Source organism: Vigna unguiculata, chromosome 2 (assembly GCF_004118075.2).
Source record: "Vigna unguiculata cultivar IT97K-499-35 chromosome 2, ASM411807v1, whole genome shotgun sequence".
In the NCBI taxonomy this organism is placed as follows: domain Eukaryota; kingdom Viridiplantae; phylum Streptophyta; class Magnoliopsida; order Fabales; family Fabaceae; genus Vigna; species Vigna unguiculata.
In genome coordinates, this window is record NC_040280.1 from 12155215 (window position 1) to 12174539 (window position 19325).

The window sequence follows — 19325 nt, forward strand, 5'->3', positions numbered from 1 at the left end:
TACAATCTTCCATGTCATTTTCTTTGCATATCAAAACCCCCTATTTTTATAGTTGTTAGTTTTAATTGCATTTTTAAGAATCAAATATTTGAGATCAATTCCGTATTCATTGTGAGACGAATCAAGGTTATCTTAACTCTAACTATTTTGTTCACTACTAACTTGGCAATACTGAAATTGCTAAAGTTAAGTAGTGGTAATTTGATCGCCTAACGATAGCGATATCAGCAGCGTTCGCCCTTATGTATGTGTCATCATTTTGCGTAGTTAACCAATTGCTACTTTCTTATTTTAGGACTATATGTTGGCGGTTCGGGCCAGGTAGTTAGCTATATTGGTCCAAGTCGCCTAGGTATAGTACATCAATTGTTCTAGTCTTTGGCAAGATAGATTATGTCGAAGGTTATAAGTTGGCGGTTTGAACCGGGTATTAGCTATATTGGTCTTACCCGCTAAGGTATAGTACACCTTCTAAAACATGTATAAGCTCGTTAGGCGCCATTTGTTGAAATAGTTAGGCCAATCTTTTACAACTAAGGGGGTGAATTGATTTTTCCAAACTTTGGTTTGTTCTTTCACTTTAAAACAATTTTTAAAGATCTTCAATCAATTGACATGGTGTATACCAGAATGTATAGTTTTTAACCTTTTTAATTAACAAGATACTAAAATATTATGAAAGAAAAGCAAGAGACACACCAAATTTTATACTGGTTCGATTCAAACGAATCTACATCCAATCTCTAGCAATCCCGGCTAGAAATTCTACTAAAACATCAAGAGTTTGGAATACAAGATCGACCTATGTAAAACCTACATTCTAGATAAACAAGGACTTGAAATACACTTCAAGAATTTCAAGCAAGGTAATGCTACACATAATTACATATGCCTATCACTCCCTGAAGGAAATACATAAAACAACAACAGAAAGATCTTAAACGAATCTACCAAGAAACTATGCAAAACTTTACATCACAATCCTATGTGAAGCAAGGAAACCTTAGAACCAATTCAATCTTCTTTGAGTCTTGATGGAAACTTGAAAATCAATGAAGAGTATTAATGAACTCCCCAAGAACCCTTTTGTTTATCTTTCTCCGATTTTTGATGTCAAAAACGTTAACTGAAAATTGATGCAGAGGTTTAACTTGTATGCAGCAGAGGTTTAACTGAAAATTGATGCAGAGGTTTAACTGAAAATTGATGCAGAGGTTTTTCTTGTGTCTCAACCATTTGTGAGAGTTTCCTCCCTAGGGAGTGAATACTTTTAAGCCTTATCTTGCATAGCAAGTGGCGGCACACATCCACTCATCTTCAAGGTTGTCATGGCTTCTAGCCTAGCCTTGTAGTGGCGTGCTTCTCACATTTTTACCATTTCTTTCCTTTCCAATTTATGTTTTCTTCTTCCTTTAATTGTTCTTGGTTTTCTATGATTTATGTGCTTTCCATTTCCTTTTCATTTTGAATCAATCCATCATCTCCTTCTCTTGAGCTTTGTGAAAGGAACCTTCACATCTAGATAGCTTGCTATCTTAATGTCCAGTGGGGATTTCACTTAGTTTTCTTAATCAATTCACACCATATTCAATAATCTTAAAAAGGAACAAGATAATCCCTCATCATTTGGTATCTAGAGCTTTGGTTGTCCTTGAATATGGTGTTTTCATGTTCTAACCTTGTCTTGTGTAGCTATCTTTGAATGGTCCACATAAAAACAGTGCTGGCAGCAACGTGTGCGTTTTCGAAAAAAATACTGCAGCTAGCTCAGTGGTCCAAAAGTAACGTTCTTTATATCAAAAGAAAGCTCTGTGAGTCTAGTTTCCAACAAAAAAAGAATTAATGCATTTGGAGTTCTGTGGAGAGAGTTATTATCAAATGAGTGAGCAAAGGTCAGAGCTGCCGAGAATACGAAAAACAACGTTTTCAGGTTATGTTGTGGCAATTTTGGCTTCGGTTTTGTGACTCTTTTGCTCCTCAATGTGGTTGAATAAGATGTCTTTTGATGCTTAGTCTATGAGCCTCAAATCCATGAGTTTAAATGCATGATAGCTACATGTTTGTGTCTTTGTGTATGTCATGTTGAGTCTTTAAATGTGTCTAACTTTTGCTTGAGTCTCTTGTCATATGCTTCTTTGAGTTTTCTTGTTCTTGTTTCTAAGTTTTTGAACTATTGCATGAGATTTATGCCTTGTGTTGTTGTATGCTCCTTGAAATTGATTTTGACCTAATTTTAAGGAACTAAGTGTTCAAGACACCCTAAAAAATCCTTCTCATCATTTTAAGTACCTAGTTTTGAAAAGAAAAAGTGTTTTCAAGACCAAAAACAGTTTGGCCGAGAGCTTTTACAATGCTTGGTGAATCCATTTGGCCATTTTTACTAGGTGTTATGCTACCAAATTTTATACTTGGATTTTGGGTGATATTGGCAAATTAGTTCCATGCTTTAACTTGGTTATGATCTTTCTTGGTGTATGCATAATTTGAGGTATAATCTTGGCTTGTTCAAATGCTTTCCATAGAGTCTTTAAAAGTGTTTTTCATTGCTTTAGTCTTGTTCAAGTTTTGTCTTTAAAACAAAATTTCCTTAGAAGTTAAACTTTCTTGTTTTTGTGCTTTTGTTGCTTGTCACTAGGTGTTCTTTGTTGTGCCATAGTAGTTTTCTTTTCTTGAAACTCTTGGGATGTTGTGGCCGAATCACTTGTCTTACATTTGAAAGGTTTTGAACAAGTTTTTAAAAGTGTTTGCTTCACTCCTTTAGTGGATTTTGAGTGCTAGCCTTGCCTTGTTACTTTGGGAGTGTGATCTAAACACTTGGGTTGCATTTTGGGTTGGATTTGGTCTCGATTTTCATGTTGTCTAACACCTAATCCATTTATTTTGTCTCGGATTTGAGTGTTTTTGTTGTAGGAATCATGGCAAGTTCATCAAATGCACCTACACCAAACAAAAACAATACATTGATGAGATTGCTTCGGGATTTGGAGTTGTCTAGGAAGGAGGCCTTTGAACAATTGAGAAAGGACAAGGAGCAAAGTGACCTAAGAATCCAAGAGCACATTCAAAAGCCTTGAAGCTAAGGAGCAAGAAAGAGAGGCTAGGAAAAGAGGGCATTCTATGCGCAAACCATCACAAGAGAAGCAAACTCCAAAGATTCCTAAGTTCAAAGGAGAAAATGACCCAAACATCTACATTGAGTGGGAACAAAAAGTGGACCAAATTTTTTCCATTCATGTAGTTAGTCATCAAAAGCAAGTAGATTTGGTAGTCTTAGAGTTTGAGGATTATGCCATGACTTGGTGGCATCAATTATGTATGGACAATATTAACCAAGAGTCACTCGCGACTTCTTGGAGGGACCTTAAAAATTTGATGCGTGCTAGATTTGTTCCTTCCTACTATAGGAGGGAGACTCTTTTGAAGCTCCAAAGGCTTCAACAAGGGTCCATGTGTGTGGATGAATATTACAAGTTAATGGAGTCCATGCTTCTAAAAGTAGGACTCCAATTTGAAAGTGAAGAGGAAAAGGTAGCTAGATTTGTGAGTGGGTTAAGGAGGGACATACAAGATTTAGTAAAGTTATATGAGTACTCCTCTCTTGACAAAGTTTTACATTTGGCCATCAAAGTTGAAACTCAATTGCAAAAGAAAAAAGAGGCCAAGAGGAGTGGTTCATACAATGACTACTATTCTAGTACTTGGAAAGATAAAGAAAGAAAACATGATAAATCACCACTCAAGAGTTCCAAAAACCCACCTCCTAGGACTAATTCGTCTAGGCCTTCTAATGAAAATCCTAATTCTTCTCAAGGTACAAGGACAAGTTCTATAAAATGTTTTAAGTGTTTGGGATATGGGCACATAGCTTCAAATTGTCCCACCAAAAGAACCATGGCCTTAAACCTTAAAAAAGAAGTAGAGAGTGAACATTCTTCTCCCCTTTCCCCCAAAAGTACTTCTTCCCACACTTCTTCTTCAAGTGAAAGGATTAAACCCCTTGAAGGTGGATTGTTAATGATAAGGCACCAACTGAGACAAGTTTCCAAGGAACTTGACCCTTCTCAAAGACAAAACCTTTTTCATTCAAGGTGTCATATCAAAGACAAACTATGTCCCCTCCTCATAGATAATGGAAGTTGTGTAAATGTGGCTAGCACAAGGGTTGTGGACAAGCTTGGCTTGAAAACTATCCATCATGCCAAGCCCTACAAGCTATCATGGCTTAAGAAAGAAGACATTAAAGTAACTCAACAAGTCCTCATTAACTTTTCAATTGGAAATTATAAAGATGAGGTGTTATGTGATGTTGTGCCTATGGAAGAAACTCATATTTTGTTAGGTAGGCCATGGCAATTTGATAGAAAAGTCTTTTAATAGAAAAGTCTTTTATGATGGCCATGCTAACACCTATGCTTTCTCCTTCCAAGGCAAGAAGTTCACACTCCTACCTCTCTCACCCAATCAAGCAAATGAGGATCAAAATAAAGTGAAAGATAAGAGAAAAGATGAAAAAGAAAAAGAGCAAGTTACCTCCAAAGTGTTACTTGCCTCTAAAAAAAGATTTTCAAAGCAAGATGGACATCACAATTCTTTCTTCTCTTGCAATGCTCAAAAGGAAGACCCAATGCGCAAGCATGAGAAGAAGAGTTGTCTAGAAAAGAGGGATGGCCTAACCAAATCTAGGGGTAGTACCCTTAGAAAAGATGGAACAAGAGCTCATAAAAGGTAGGCGCAAATCCTCCCCCAAATCAAGTCAAGCTCCATCTACAAAGGCTTAAAGAATTTGTGGTCAAATTCTCTCCAAGAAGGGGAGGATGATGAAGGATTGACCCCAACCAAGGATGAAGGCGCATGCTTAAGAAGACTAAGCATGTTTAGAAAGGAAGTTCACTAATCCTTCATCCCTTTCATTTGTGTTTGTTATTTTTGATTCCCTAAGTTGACTTAGTTGAATCAACTTTAGTTGACTTGTTGACCTTTGACTAGGTTTGACTTGTTGACTATAGTTGACTTGACTTAAGCCAACATGCTAATCTATGTTTATTTGCTTTGTAGGTTAATTAGGAGGAAGAAAGCAATGCTAGGTGGCGCATGGTGATTGGAGAGCATATATGATGTGGAGGAGAGAGTAAAGCAAAGGCATAAAGCATAAAGTAAAAGACATAAAACAAGTGTACCTATGTACCTTTGGTCTCCTTTGATTTTAGCACACTTTGGCCACTTTTTGGAGACATATGAGACACATTCTTTGTCTCCTTTTGTGCTAGAACGAAATTAGCCTTGCACACACCATAGTTAGCTCTTTTGTCTCTCATTTTTGTAACCTTATTTGACCTAGTTTCTAGAAGCTAGGGCTAGGTTTTTGTAGAGACATCCTTAGGTATCTTTTATTTGCTTAGAGGCCTCTAAACTCTTCTATATAAGGGGTGCTCCTAGACATGTAAAAGGGTTGAAGATTTTGAAGTAAAAACACTCTTGTGTCTCAACCATTTGTGAGAGTTTCCTCCCTAGGGAGTGAATACTTTTAAGCCTTATCTTGCATAGCAAGTGGCGGCACACATCCACTCATCTTCAAGGTTGTCATGGCTTCTAGCCTAGCCTTGTAGTGGCGTGCTTCTCACATTTTTACCATTTCTTTCCTTTCCAATTTATGTTTTCTTCTTCCTTTAATTGTTCTTGGTTTTCTATGATTTATGTGCTTTCCATTTCCTTTTCATTTTGAATCAATCCATCATCTTCTTCTCTTGAGCTTTGTGAAAGGAACCTTCACATCTAGATAGCTTGCTATCTTAATGTCCAGTGGGGATTTCACTTAGCTTTCTTAATCAATTCACACCATATTTAATAATCTTAAAAAGGAACAAGATAATCCTTCATCATTTTCTAACAGAATTAATTGATTAGGTTATCTATCTAATCAATTAATTCGTCTTGTAGTGTTAATGTTCATCTTCCAAACTTAATCTAATTGATTAGATTAATATCGTAATCAATTACTATGTTTGCAAAGCCAGTGGTCATTTCCAAAGATAATCTAATTGCCTAATCAATTAATATGACAGCATATTTAATAATCACTCTTCAGACTTAACCTAATTGATTAGATTAACAACTTAATCAATGGTCACTCTCCAGACATAACCTAATTAATTAGATTAACATCCTAATCAATTAATATGACAATTTTAACATTTTCAGCATCCATTACATTTGAAAATGACATGTCATAATTGTCTCTAATTGATTATGTTGTGATTAAATTGATTTTAAGGATAATCTAGCTTGGCTCGCTAGATATCTAGACACATAGTTATATCCTATTAAGATCTACCTATTCTAAACCACTTTTTTGCATATGGACATCATAAAAAACAACTTGATCTTCTTTGACATAGTAACAACACCATTCCTGTCGTTAGGCACCACTAAATGACCATTGTGTTCGCTACCACTGGGTGTCGTTCTTGGTCATTGGGTGCCACCCGCCCATGCACCATATGTGCTAGGCAGAGCCTCCCTCCATTAGGCGCGAGCGTCTAGTGCAGGCACCTACCTATTAAAAGGAGGTTGCCTCTTTAGCTATTGCGTTGGGTACTAGTCCCCTTCATGCACCTCCTTCAAATATTAGACTCTCATTATTTTGACTCTTATGAAGTTTTATTTGGTACTCTAATTTGAAATGTATACAATTACAATTTTTTTTCTAAATATTTGATATTAAAGAAATAAGAATATCTTCTTTTAATATTGAATATTTGATAATATAATGTTTTCTTTGCCATATTTTTTTATTATTTTATAAAAATTAGTTAATTGATATTGAAAGAATAAGAAAGTGAGTAACGACATGGATATGATTATACCTGTTATTCGATAAAGTTGAGACGTGACAAAAATTTGACATCCGGTAAAATTGGGTACGAAAATTTAAATAAATTTTTCTTAAAAATAGATATCGAATAACACACTCGTCTTTGTCCTACCTATTATCATCCCTAGTTATGTTCAAATTTGACAATTTTGAGCATGACATATTTGAATAATGAAGACTAGATGAATGATGGAGGCGTGGTTCGAGACCGTCAAGAGATTAGAAAATAGTTGATGGAATCATGTCCAAGACCTTAAAAGAGATCTCAGATTAGCTTCAGATTGTAGAACAAGAACTCTTTTATAATTTTTGTAATGTTTTTGTTTGGGCTTTATCGGACCTTTAGTTGTGTTTGGCCTTTTGGTGTGTCGACCCATAATATATAAGCTCTAGTGACACATTTGTAGTCAGATTTGAGTTATATGAAAATTTGAGTTTTCTCTCAAGTCTCAAGGTTCTCCTCAAAACCACCGATCCTTATCTTTGAATCTCCGATTCAAAGTGGCGGATCTTCCTCACTTATCTTGGAACTTCCTCCAAGTGGCGTGATTTCCTCCCGTTCTGAAAACCCCCAAATCGACGTCTTCCATTTTCCCCCTTTTCTTTTTAGGGTTCATACCCATTTTCGTTCCAAACGATTTTTTCTCCCAAATCTGAGACGAATCTTCATCATATGGTAATCAGAGCTCGGTTGACTCTCGTTTGATTCGTTTCTCATTCGATTCGTTTTGGAATTTCGTTCTCTTAGTTGTTTCTCGTTTTGGGTTCTGGTGTTATGGGACATTCAGCGTATGCGCTCTTTCTTATTCACTAAAACAACTTGGTGTTGGGATTTCTCTTCCCTGTCTCGTTCAACTTGCTTGTCCAATCGTTCGAGAATTTTATGCATTGAATGGTTTTCCCTCAAGATTTGATGCGGTGATGAGAGGTAAAGCGTGGTGCATTGATGAGGTAATTTATTTCAACTGAGGGGTAAACGTCAAAGCTGGTCTTCAACGAGGTAGTGGTGCGTGCGTTGGCAGCAATCCCATTCGGTGCAGTGGTAATCAAATTTGGTTGATTGAAGTGGTTTGCTTTAGCAAAGCGGTGGAAAGTGTTTTTGTTGAATTGGTTGCAGCAACTCATTCAAGCAAAGCTGTGGAGATTGGTGCGGTTGACGTGCATTTGTTGGTGTTGGTGTTGTGCCATTTTGGGAATCACTTCCGGCTTGAGGAGGCTATTGTGGTGTAGTGCAAAAAAAAATTGATTGTTGCTATACTTTTGTGAGGGCCGTTTGAAGTGTGTTGGTGCAGTGATGGGTCATCTAGAAGCAACTGGTACTGTTGTGGTGCACTCAAAGTGGTATGGTTTGATTTTTAAGCAGTGATTCAATTGACACAAGAGGGAAGCCCATTTCCTTTTGACAGCAAGTGTTCTAGTCCAAGCGGTGGACCAGCCTTGCCACTTTAATTTAGTGAATTTGCTGCAATGAATTTTTGGTTATATCGGTGGCATATTTCTAGTTTCACTGGTGCAACCTTTGTTCAAGCACGTTTTGGCAGCCACCACTCCCTTTGCAGCAGCCAATTCATTAACTTCCCAAGAAATATGTGAAAGAGTGGATGAAGGGAAAAGTGGTTCAATCATTAGGTTAGTGGTGTGCACAATTGTGGCTGTTTGATCCATGTCATGCCAACCATAAGACCATTTTTTGAAGGGTGCAGCTGGTGCGGATAATCCTTCCAATTTGGCAGCTTTGGCTTGTTCCACATAGTTAGCATATTCCAACATTTGGGGCCTTTTTTGGTGCAGCAAGCGTGTGTTGTAGCTAGAACTGATTCATCTAAGCGGTGCAGTGGTTTTTGTTGTCTCATGATTGGCCCCATCATCCAAGTGGCAGCAACGAGAACCATCTTGAAGCAGTATAGGTCTTGATGAAGTGGTGTTTGAGAGTGGATGATTTGTTGTGTGTTAATTGGTGCATCAGATTTCTTTAAAGGTTGTGGCAGTTTTCGTCATTGTGGTTAGCTCCTTGTTCCACTTGGTGCAGTTTTTGAAGCGTGGCAGCAGAAAACGTCACACAAATGCTGAATGAGTGTAGGATTGTTAATTGACACAACTGCAGAGCTTGATGCTTCAAGCTTGGTTTAGTCCGCTCGGTGCAGTGAAATTTTTGGATGCATGATTCTTTGATTCACTTTCCTCGTGAACCTTCAATCCTGTTTTGGTGCAACAAGTGGAGTGAATTTTTTTTAAGCAGCCCAACACGTCGTGCACGAACAAGGAAAATTGGTGCTTCAATCTGAGTTGGAAGTGGCTGGAACCATCATGCAAGCTTGCTATGGGCGTGATTGGATGTGTCCACCTTTGGTGCTCCTTATCATTCAGTGGCTGCAAATGGGATCCAGTAGTGTCTTCATGCGGTGCATAATTGTGGTGCTTCATCACTTTTGCTGGTTCAATTCCTAGTGCCTTCTTGCATTTAACTTTGATATTCTCACCACTTGGCAGCCCCATTCAGTGTAGATTTTTGCTTGTTTTTAGGTCGTGCTTTTGGCTGTTTTGACATATTGTTTTGAGCTGTTTTGGATGTTGTTATGATGGCTATACATGGTGCCTATTATGCTTATTTCTGGGTTAATATTCTTGTGAGTATAAGTCTCTTTTCTTGAACTTCTAGCTTTGCTTGAGTCCATTGTCTATCACTTTTCCTTTTGAGTTTAATTTTCCTTGGATTCTTGTGTTGGGGACAATGTACATTGGGCTAAGTTGTTGAAAGCATTGCTTGTGGGAGTTTGAATTATTCATCACAATTTAGCTTGAGTATTTTGTTTCACACTTCCAGTAGTAATTCTAAATACTTTGTTTAGATTACTCTTGTCTTTTAAAGTGCTTTTCTCGTTGTCAGGGTCTTAGTTTGTCACATATTCACTCTCTTTGGTTTAACGCTTTCTTGCTTTTGGTGCTTTTTAGTTTGTCTTTAAATTTCTTTGGTTTTGTCTTGGAGTCATCCTTTCCTTGGCCTCCTGAGTTGAGCTTAGATTCGTTACATCTTTCACTTTGATGTTGAATTCTTGATGGGTTGATTGGAGGTTCTTTGAAGAACTGAACAGGAACTTGAGAGCGAGTGAATAGACTTTGAGAGTGAAACACGAGTGGAATTGAGTGTAAACACGTAAGGAGTGGTGAGGCCCATTTGATAATTTTATCTACATTACTTTTGCTAATCACTTACTGTGTTTTGTGTTAGTTCTTGTTTCCTCTCTTTCATTGCAGGAATTAATAATTTTGAGCACTCCATAATGTTCCATACACGTTCGACCTTGATAGAGGATATCAACTTCATTGTGTCCAGAATCATCAAGCTGAATAGCAAACTTGTGGAACATAGAAAGGAGCACAAACATGATAGAAGATCATTGCCAAGCAACAAAACAAGTGCTATTAAGTGCACCAAGTGTGAAGGATATGGACACGAAAATTATCAATGTCCTAATTGGAACGCAAAGTACATGACTCTTCAAGAACTCCAGGATTACATTGTATACTTAAAAGAGGTGAAGAGGAGTGTTAGGCAAGAGCTCGAAGTTAGACAAGAGCAACAAGCAAAAAGGGAGCGTGAAAAGGCACGACAAGAGAGAGAGCTAAAAGAGAGAAAGGAGCAAGAGATAAAAGAGCGAGAAGAGAAAGAACAAAGAGCAAAGGAAGAAGAAGAAGAACAAAGAGAGAAACACAAGAATAAGTCTCGCCTCACACCTTTGAAATTCATGGTTGAGATGAAATCCTTAAAGGGGGATGATAATACGTTAAATCGTTGTTCCCATTCACATCATGATTTTGCATTTTCATTAGGAACACTTACTAAACCCTCTCTTTTTGTCTTAATGCCTAGGGAAGACTTATACATTAAGAAGCAATGGCATAAGCAATGGGGTGAGGAAAAGAGGATGGAAAAGGCAACCACAACATGGGCCAAACATGAACCTGACTTTAATCATTTGATTATGTGTTTGGCCTCTCATGAAAATCCTGAAGGATTTCAAGGACACTCTTTTTCTATTCTGATTATTATGGGTTGTTCTCCTTTTTGTTTCACAGTGAATAGTATACTTATGGTTAAACTCTTTGACGTGTTCTGCAGGTTTATCTTTGATCCTGGAGGACAATCTCTAAGCACCTTGATAATAACACATTGGCCTCTCCCATGATCCCAAACTCATCTTTTTTCAATAACATTTTATTTCTGTTTTTAGACTATTCTGGTTTTGTGTGCTCCTCAGCACTTATGTTTGTGTGTTTGTTTGTAGGTAATGAAGCGCTAAAATTCGAGGTCGAATTTTCTCCAACCCGAAGGCAATGATGGAGGCGTGGTTCGAGACCGTCAAGAGATTAGAAAATAGTTGATGGAATCATGTCCAAGACCTTAAAAGAGATCTCAGATTAGCTTCAGATTGTAGAACAAGAACTCTTTTATAATTTTTGTAATGTTTTTGTTTGGGCTTTATCGGACCTTGAGTTGTGTTTGGCCTTTTGGTGTGTCGACCCATAATATATAAGCTCTAGTGACAAACATTTGTAGTCAGATTTGAGTTATATGAAAATTTGAGTTTTCTCTCAAGTCTCAAGGTTCTCCTCAAAACCACCGATCCTTATCTTTGAATCTTCGATTCAAAGTGGCGGATCTTCCTCACTTATCTTGGAACTTCCTCCAAGTGGCGTGATTTCCTCCCGTTCTGAAAACCCCCAAATCGACGTCTTCCATTTTCCCCCTTTTCTTTTTAGGGTTCATACCCATTTTCGTTCCAAACGATTTTTTCTCCCAAATCTGAGACGAATCTTCATCAATGAATAAACGTTGGCTTCCTCCATGAGTGACAATTTGTCATAATAAGTGCAACATACTAAAAAAATAGACAGAAAAAACTAAAATACACCATTGTTAGATTAATATCTATGAATAATCCTAAACTCGCTGCCATGAAGCAAGAGACATAGTTTGAATGTTTGTGAGTAGAAGATACTTGGAAAACTTAAGAACAGTAATTAAATTTAACTAACAATAATCTCAATTAATGTGAAATTAGGTATACATATTAAATTATATAAATGATTTGTTTCTTAAGAGTATGTGTAGCTAAGTCGCAAAATATTTTTAAAAAGTTATAAAATTAATAAATATTTAATTTGTAAATATACTTTCTATTAAATGTATAATATCCTCATTTTATAGTTGTAGCCGTTATAAAAACAATAATCTTTTGTATTCATAATATGAAGTTTTACTATTTTTATTCCAATAATCAGCATCCTTATTTTAAATGAAACAACATTTTAAAGCAATCATAAAAAATAAATATTTAATTAGTAAATATATAATTTCGTCATTTTATCGTTGTAGTCCTTATGAAAACAATAATCTTTTTTATTTCTATAATATAAAATTATACTATTGTTATTCCAATAATCGGTATAGCTATTCTTAAAATATGGTGTAAGAGATGATATGATATCAGTACATGTGATACCACTGATACTAAATGTCTTTATGGCCTCACATTTTATCCACCAAAAATTATAAGAAAGTGCAACCTTCGACATGACTTATCTCACCGAAGGCCAATGGACTGATGTGCCGAACACATGCCACCAATGTCGATATAGTCAACCACCCGTTCCAAGCAGACAACATGCAACCTTCGACATGATTTACCCCGTCAAAGGCTGGGGGACTGATGTACTATACCTAGACAAACCCAGACAATTACCTGGTCCGAACCGTCTACATATAGTCCTATTATAAAAAGAACAGACAGATGGTTAACCAAACAGAACGACACACATGACGGCTTAGGCTACCTACTGTAAGGAATAATGCATAATGAAGTGTCGCTAACTCCAAACTTAGGAAACTACAAGCGAGGCCTCCAGTATCAACTCACTAACATAGGGCTTGGACTTGGCCTAGACCTATTCAAAGCCTAAACATTAGCCCAAAATAATAAAGAAGGCCCAACCCATAAGAAGATAAAAAACATAATTAATAACTCTATAAATACATGTGAACCCCAACCATTAAGAGTACATTTTCATTAATTCACCAATCTAAGATTTGATTTTTTAGAGTCTTTGCTGACTTGATTGTCGGAACCCTTTCCACATGTAATCCCTTAAGAGTTCAAACCATCAACATTAAGAGAGGACATTCTCAAGCCAAGAAACAACCAGTCCGAGAAGTCAGTAATTGAGGTAAAATGTGATTTGTGTTCCCTAACATTTTATTATTGTTTTCGCAGGAAAAAAAAATCAATAAAATTTGATATTATTAGATGTAAAGCCAGAAAATAATTGGAAGATCGAAATAATGAAATAAATATTACAACCACACTCAAAACATTTTAAAACCTTTATTTTATTAATTTGCATTATATTTCAAAAAATTGATCATATAGTAGTATAAAAATTCCCATCCCTAATTGTATTACTTATTGTACAATTGTTTTCAATTTTTAAATTGTTTTTCTAAACCCTATAAACTATAGATTGTGTGACGTTTCTACATGTGAAACACCAATAATTACATCACTTTAATATTTGAGAGGGGGGGAAAAGACAATAGCTCGTAAAAACGAAACACTTTCACAAGGTCTGACATAAAATTAAAAAAAAAAAAAAAGAATTGCGGGACTTAAAAAACATGGTCCATATTTGAGACTAATTTTGAGAAAAAAATATACTCATTTATCATGAACTATGTAAGAAAGCTTACAAAAACGAATTGTTTTCTTCAAATTAAATTCAACTAAACACAGTATATTAAAATACCAAAATATAAAATTAAAATTAAAATTGAATTAATTAAATTTTGATTATTTCAAAGGAAAAAATAAATAATTTTTTTTCTCAAAGTAAAAGGGATTTACTAATAGTAACACCACCTTATAAGAATGAATACTCGTTCTAGCACATTAACGGGGATTATGCTCACTTAACCAGAACACCAATTCATATGGTGACTTAATCAAAAGAGGCAGCTTCTTCCACCACTTCCATAACTTTCTTACTACACCCCAATACAAAATTCTTTTCTCATTTTACCACAATCCAAAAGTTTTCAAATTGTTTAATCCGAAACTTAAAAATAACTTCCGAATTATACCATCTGAAAGTCATTTTCTTTCTAAAACAATACCCTCCAGATCATACAATTCAAAGTAAAAATGATTTTCAGATTGGCCAATCCAAAAAATCAAAAATGACTTTCAAATTGTACAATCTAAAAAATAAGAAATGACTTTTGAAATGTACAATTCATAAGTCAAAAATGATCCGGAAGTTACTTTTGGTTTCAATTTGATATACAATCCGAAAAGGACAAACTGAGAAAATATATATGTAGAGGGTGCAGGAAGAATGTTATGGAGGTGCAGGAAAAAACTGCAATCATATAGACTCTCGGCTTATTTATTAAACGGGTTGAACAAGCTTCTTTGATAAAAACTTGAGCGTGTTGGAATTTGGAAACTCTTTGGGAGAGCACTAGGTCTGTTGAATACTTGGAGTGTAACACATTTTCCATAAAGACCGTTTCTGTCTACAATCTGATTCATATTCTATCATGTAATCTCTATAGGATGTTGAATGGTTATGCCATTATAAATGATATACAACCGCACCAATCCCTCCCCTCTCAAACCCCAAAAAGTAACTAATAACGTTTTAATTGAAAATTATGCAGAGCACCTGAGAACACATATGGCATCAGATAGCTTTCTCCAGCCATCTTGGCAATCTTAGTGAAGACTTCATCCCTATTCTAGTGAGGAAAACAGAATACAACAAGTGGAGCAAAAACATGAAACATCCACTATTGATCAACACCTGAAAGAAAAATAAACATGTCAGTATTTCAATGACTCAAGAACAGACTCTGTAGAGAAGGGACGTACCAAAATGCCAAATAGGGTATATATCACGTTCATTGAAGGAATAGAATTCACACCAGAAGCAGTGAGAACAAATGTGAGAGAAGCATGGATGTTAATGGTGATCTACAAGTCACATTTCCCCCAAAATAAGATAAGTGGAAGAGAAAAACACAAGTAGCAGTTGTTTTGTAAGATAAAATGATTAGGAGATAATTCTATAATTGATTACCAAAGCTAGTATGTTTTCCCTTATTAAGAAAGAAGATATCAAGACAAAGCCAACGGCACCCACTGCACGTACCTGCACACATTATCAAGATTTCATCACAAGAAAAGAGTAAAGAACCACCAAAAACAATAACTTCAAATAGGTGTAAGATGTATGAGGCGAAAGGTAACAAACATTACAATTGTGCACAAGAAAATTGACAGATTCCAACTGGCTCCCAACCTGACCAGATATAACAAAGCAAAACAGTTACAGCATTGTTTAGCTTATTTCAACAAAAGAAAGGGGTTAACAATTTATAGTTGTCTTCCTTGTAAGAAAACATTCAGTCTTGTGATGGGCCTTAAATATTTCTTTATTATTTAAATGTATTTCTAAAAGATAAAAATTTATCATGTACAATGAGAGAGATAGTAGCTTGAAAAGAGGTGAAAAAGGCTGTGGAACTATATTGTATGCATAGGGGTATGATATTATAAAATATATACATAAACAATACTAAAGTTATGATAATATTTTCATCTCTATCCAATGAAAAAACATACATATGACGTCAACATACCAGACACACGATTTCTCCTACAGAGGTAGCCAAATATTGTGTTTTGAAAGTTGATATATCTGGTGGTATAGACAATTTTGAAGTTTTGGAAAACAAGAGTAAAGACCATGTGACTGGAAGTTTTGGAAGGAGAGACACAAGCCACTCTTGAATTGCATTCAGTTACCAATTATTTTGTAACCCCTTCATAAGCAGTAGGGTATATCTAACTAGTCGTCTATTTTACTTCTATAATTTTTTTTATCGGCAAATATTAATTGTTAGTATTTTGTCAACAGGGAAAGTTGAACCAACAACCTCTCTCATCCTGCCTTCTAGTCCCTCAAACCAACCTTATAGCAACCAAATGTTACTCGAGAGAGTTGAAACCACAACCTCTCTGACTCTCCCTTCCGACTTTTATCACTAAGCCAACCTTATAACTTATCTTAGCCACAAAATATACCAAGGATAAATAGGGAAAAAACCAAGTACCACCTCAGATAGAGATAGGACCTCAATATAATACAAAAATGGGAATAATCCTTACTTTACACGCCAATTTTATATGGTTTGAATTAGGGCTAGATCTACTTTGTCATATGGTATTAGAGCCTACACATCTATCAAAAGGGTCACTAGCAATTATGTTATACACATACCAAGAGTACTGCAATTGAGAGGATGTATAGGGAAAAAATAAAAGTTCCATATCAACTAAAAATAGTGCCAAAAGACAATATACAAATGGGGTAATACTCACCTTACAAGTTGGTTAGTTTTGTAACACTTTCTAAGAGGATAATAGCAGAAATTAAACAATATCTACATTCACCGCAACAATATTTATAAACAAATATGAAATGCTTGCCCACCTTAAAAAATGCTTAATTATATTTTTAGTGCTATTATTATTTATTTATTTTACTCAATTTGGTCCCATTATTAATAGAAGGCTCAATTGAGTCGCTCAATTATAAAAATACAACAATGTGATCATTTTTGCAGCATATTAGTAGTAAAATAGTTAATAAAAAAATGTTAGGAGTTTTAATTTCCGGATAATTCATTTATAAGCAGTCAAGAATTTATTAAACTAATGACACCAGTTTCAAAAGATGGAAAAGTCACATTGTTGGGACATGATTAAACTTTAAAAGGGCCAAATTTATAAAATTGAGGGACTTGATTGAAATTTTTATTAAAAGAGATAATAAGACAAAAAAGATAATTCAGCCTAAAAACAACATCATATGTTAGTCGTGTCTACTTTAGAAAGCAAATCATAATGCTACAAAATTAAAATTTAAGAATTTCATGTAAAATTGAGGTAAAGCCAATTCAACTTAAATTAAAAAAATTAACTATCATGCAATTCTCACAAAGTTTAGAAAAACATAAAATCTATGCACAATTTACCTCCACAAAGTACCCATTGTGAAACCGACTATACCATGCTTAAGCTGCATAAAAAGAATTATTCAGAAATCAAGTCATTTTAATTCAGTTTCACTACAGTTTGCAACCAAAAGATAAACCAGCATGAAATATTTGTGAAAAAGAAAAATGGAGGCAAAATCTTTGCTGTCCAAAACTGTAAAATGATAAATTTCTCAATGATAATGCCTGCAGTTCAAACAATGGACTGTGGTATATAGGTTTTTAATTCATAAGCAAATAAGTTGGCATGTTGTTAAGTGAAAATTCTAGCAAACAATTTACCATTACCATTCATCTCTAGAGGGAGAAAATATAACACAGGTGAAATGTTCAGCTCTTAACACACTTTATGTTGGTAGTACATACGCAAGTTAACACAAGGTTACAAGAATACATATTTGATAATAAATGTACCCTACAACTAATTTACAAACAACTTTTCTCTTCCTAAAATATAAAAATACTAGCTTCTAATAAAATGACCCTTTTTGCACACAAATAAAACACTTCCATTCTTTTGCAAACAAAACACTAAGCAACAGCAATGAAAACAAAAAGTCAGAGTCCAAAGTCCTATGGCCTAGTTCAGTAAGTTCATTAAATTAAAAGCAAGCTCACCAGATAAGTTAGAGCTTTTACTGGACCAGACAAGACAAGCAAAAGTATAGTTGTTGCCACCTATAACAAAAATCAAATGCAACATTAGAGATGTGATAATGCAATGAGAATAACAATTCAAGAATACTTCAAAATCAAGTTTAATCTGCATACCAAGATATACTCTGACTTATGAATATATATATATATATATATATATATATATATATATATATATATATAGAGAGAGAGAGAGAGAGAGAGAGAGAGAGATAGATATAGATATGCACTGTCTGCTTAGAATATTATGTGACATAGAAAGAATAAGGTAATCTCCGATTGGATGTCAGTACAAAAAATAGTTTACACAAATTATAAATAGAACTCTTAAAGAATTATCTACAGGGGAGCAACTAGCAAGTCTAACCAGAGTTTTCCTTCCAGCATCAACACCCCATCTCATTGACGATATCACTATTGGCAACGAGAAGAAACAACTAAAGTAGTTCTGCAATCAGAACAAAAAGGAAACAGTGAATGAAAAAAAAAAAAAAAACAATGAACATCTAAAACATGAATTGAAACTTTTCTACCAGCATAAAGATACTGCAAGAGTTTCTGTTAACATTAACCAAATTTCAACCCCCGACCTAGAAAAAATAGATAGAGGACCCATTGGTCGATTTTCTTTGGCAGACCTCAATACAAACAAAGATTCAATTTTTATCAAAACCAAACAATTACCAACCAAAAGAACAGAGACCCGTTACTCTCCTCTCTCAACAAAATTCCACAAACAAACAAAGGCTCATTTGTTATCCACATTAACACACCTCAATGGCAAGAGAATTGCTCAAGAAATAGACCAGACCGGTGAGTGCAGCAAACATTGAACATTCAACCAATTGCAGCGTTTTCTGATACACAGCTCCATCTGGCGATAAGTCGTGAAGTTCCTGGGAAATCCCCTTGTTCTTTTCTTCTTCTTCATGGTTTTCAGTTCTACAAACTGAAACTCCGGCATTTGAAACCCTGAGAAGATTGGAAGAGAGAGAAAGTTGGGATTTGAGTGAGAGAAGAGAAAGGGAAAGGGGCGGGAGAGAGAAGCGAAGTGGCTTGGTTTTGGGATCAGAGAAGATGAAGGGCGAATGGGGATGAATGTTTTTGAGGGGAATCATGGAGGATAATTAGGTCGTGTTTGGTTGTGTGGAGAATGGTTTAAAATGAAATGGGCATTGCTGTTTGGACTTTTGTCAGAAAATAAAAATAAGTTACTAAAATGAAAATATGAAAGGAATTACATTGAAATTTTTTTCCCAAATATGTTTATTTTTTTTCTAAAAATTACTCAAATAAACTTTTTTCCAATTTATTTATCCAAAGAAAATTCTCACATGATTTTTAGTTTTTTTAAGTTATATTTGTGATTCAGTCTTATTTTTTAAATAGATAATTTTTTTCATAATTAATATATCTAATATAAATGTAAAAAGTAATTTATAAAGTATTTAATTAATATAAAAGTTATTTCTTGTAAGACTTAGGAATTTACATTCAGTATTTAAAATTTTGAGTATTATAAGAGATATTGTATGTTAGAGTAAATTTAAAGAGTTTTACAATTTTGATGAAATATTTAATCTAAAGCATAAAGTGTAAAGAAGTTAATACAAAAGATACTCTATAAAAAGATCAAATCATACGAATGTTTTGTCTAAAGAGATAAATGAACACTAAAGAGTC

At 35.0% G+C, this 19325-nt stretch overlaps 1 protein-coding gene across 3 annotated transcripts; it reads right to left on the reverse strand.

Moving 5' to 3' along the window:
- Positions 1 to 14363: 14363 nt before the first annotated feature.
- On the reverse strand, positions 14364 to 18805 carry LOC114174329. 3 transcript variants are annotated; one of them, XM_028059163.1, is made up of 8 exons: positions 18416 to 18805; positions 18010 to 18090; positions 17604 to 17663; positions 16965 to 17008; positions 15184 to 15226; positions 15005 to 15076; positions 14797 to 14898; positions 14364 to 14728 (listed from the first exon to the last, which is right to left on the reverse strand). In XM_028059163.1, exons 1-8 carry the CDS (start codon positions 18758 to 18760, stop codon positions 14609 to 14611), a joined length of 867 nt encoding a protein of 288 aa, XP_027914964.1. In that variant the 5' UTR covers positions 18761 to 18805; the 3' UTR covers positions 14364 to 14608. The 3 variants fall into 3 exon arrangements, with proteins under 3 accessions (XP_027914964.1, XP_027914966.1, XP_027914965.1); XM_028059165.1 differs by having other exon boundaries at positions 18454 to 18796; XM_028059164.1 differs by lacking the exon at positions 18010 to 18090.
- Between the last annotated feature and the right edge of the window lie 520 nt (positions 18806 to 19325).

Coding starts and splice junctions, on each gene's coding strand:
- LOC114174329 (XM_028059163.1), bottom strand. CDS start 18,760: ATGATTCCCCTCAAAAACATTCATCCCCATTCGCCCTTCATCTTCTCT. Junction 17,009..17,603: donor TAAAAGCTCTAACTTATCTG/GTGAGCTTGCTT, acceptor CTTTTTATGCAG/CTTAAGCATGGTATAGTCGG. Junction 14,899..15,004: donor GGGAAAACATACTAGCTTTG/GTAATCAATTAT, acceptor TGTGACTTGTAG/ATCACCATTAACATCCATGC.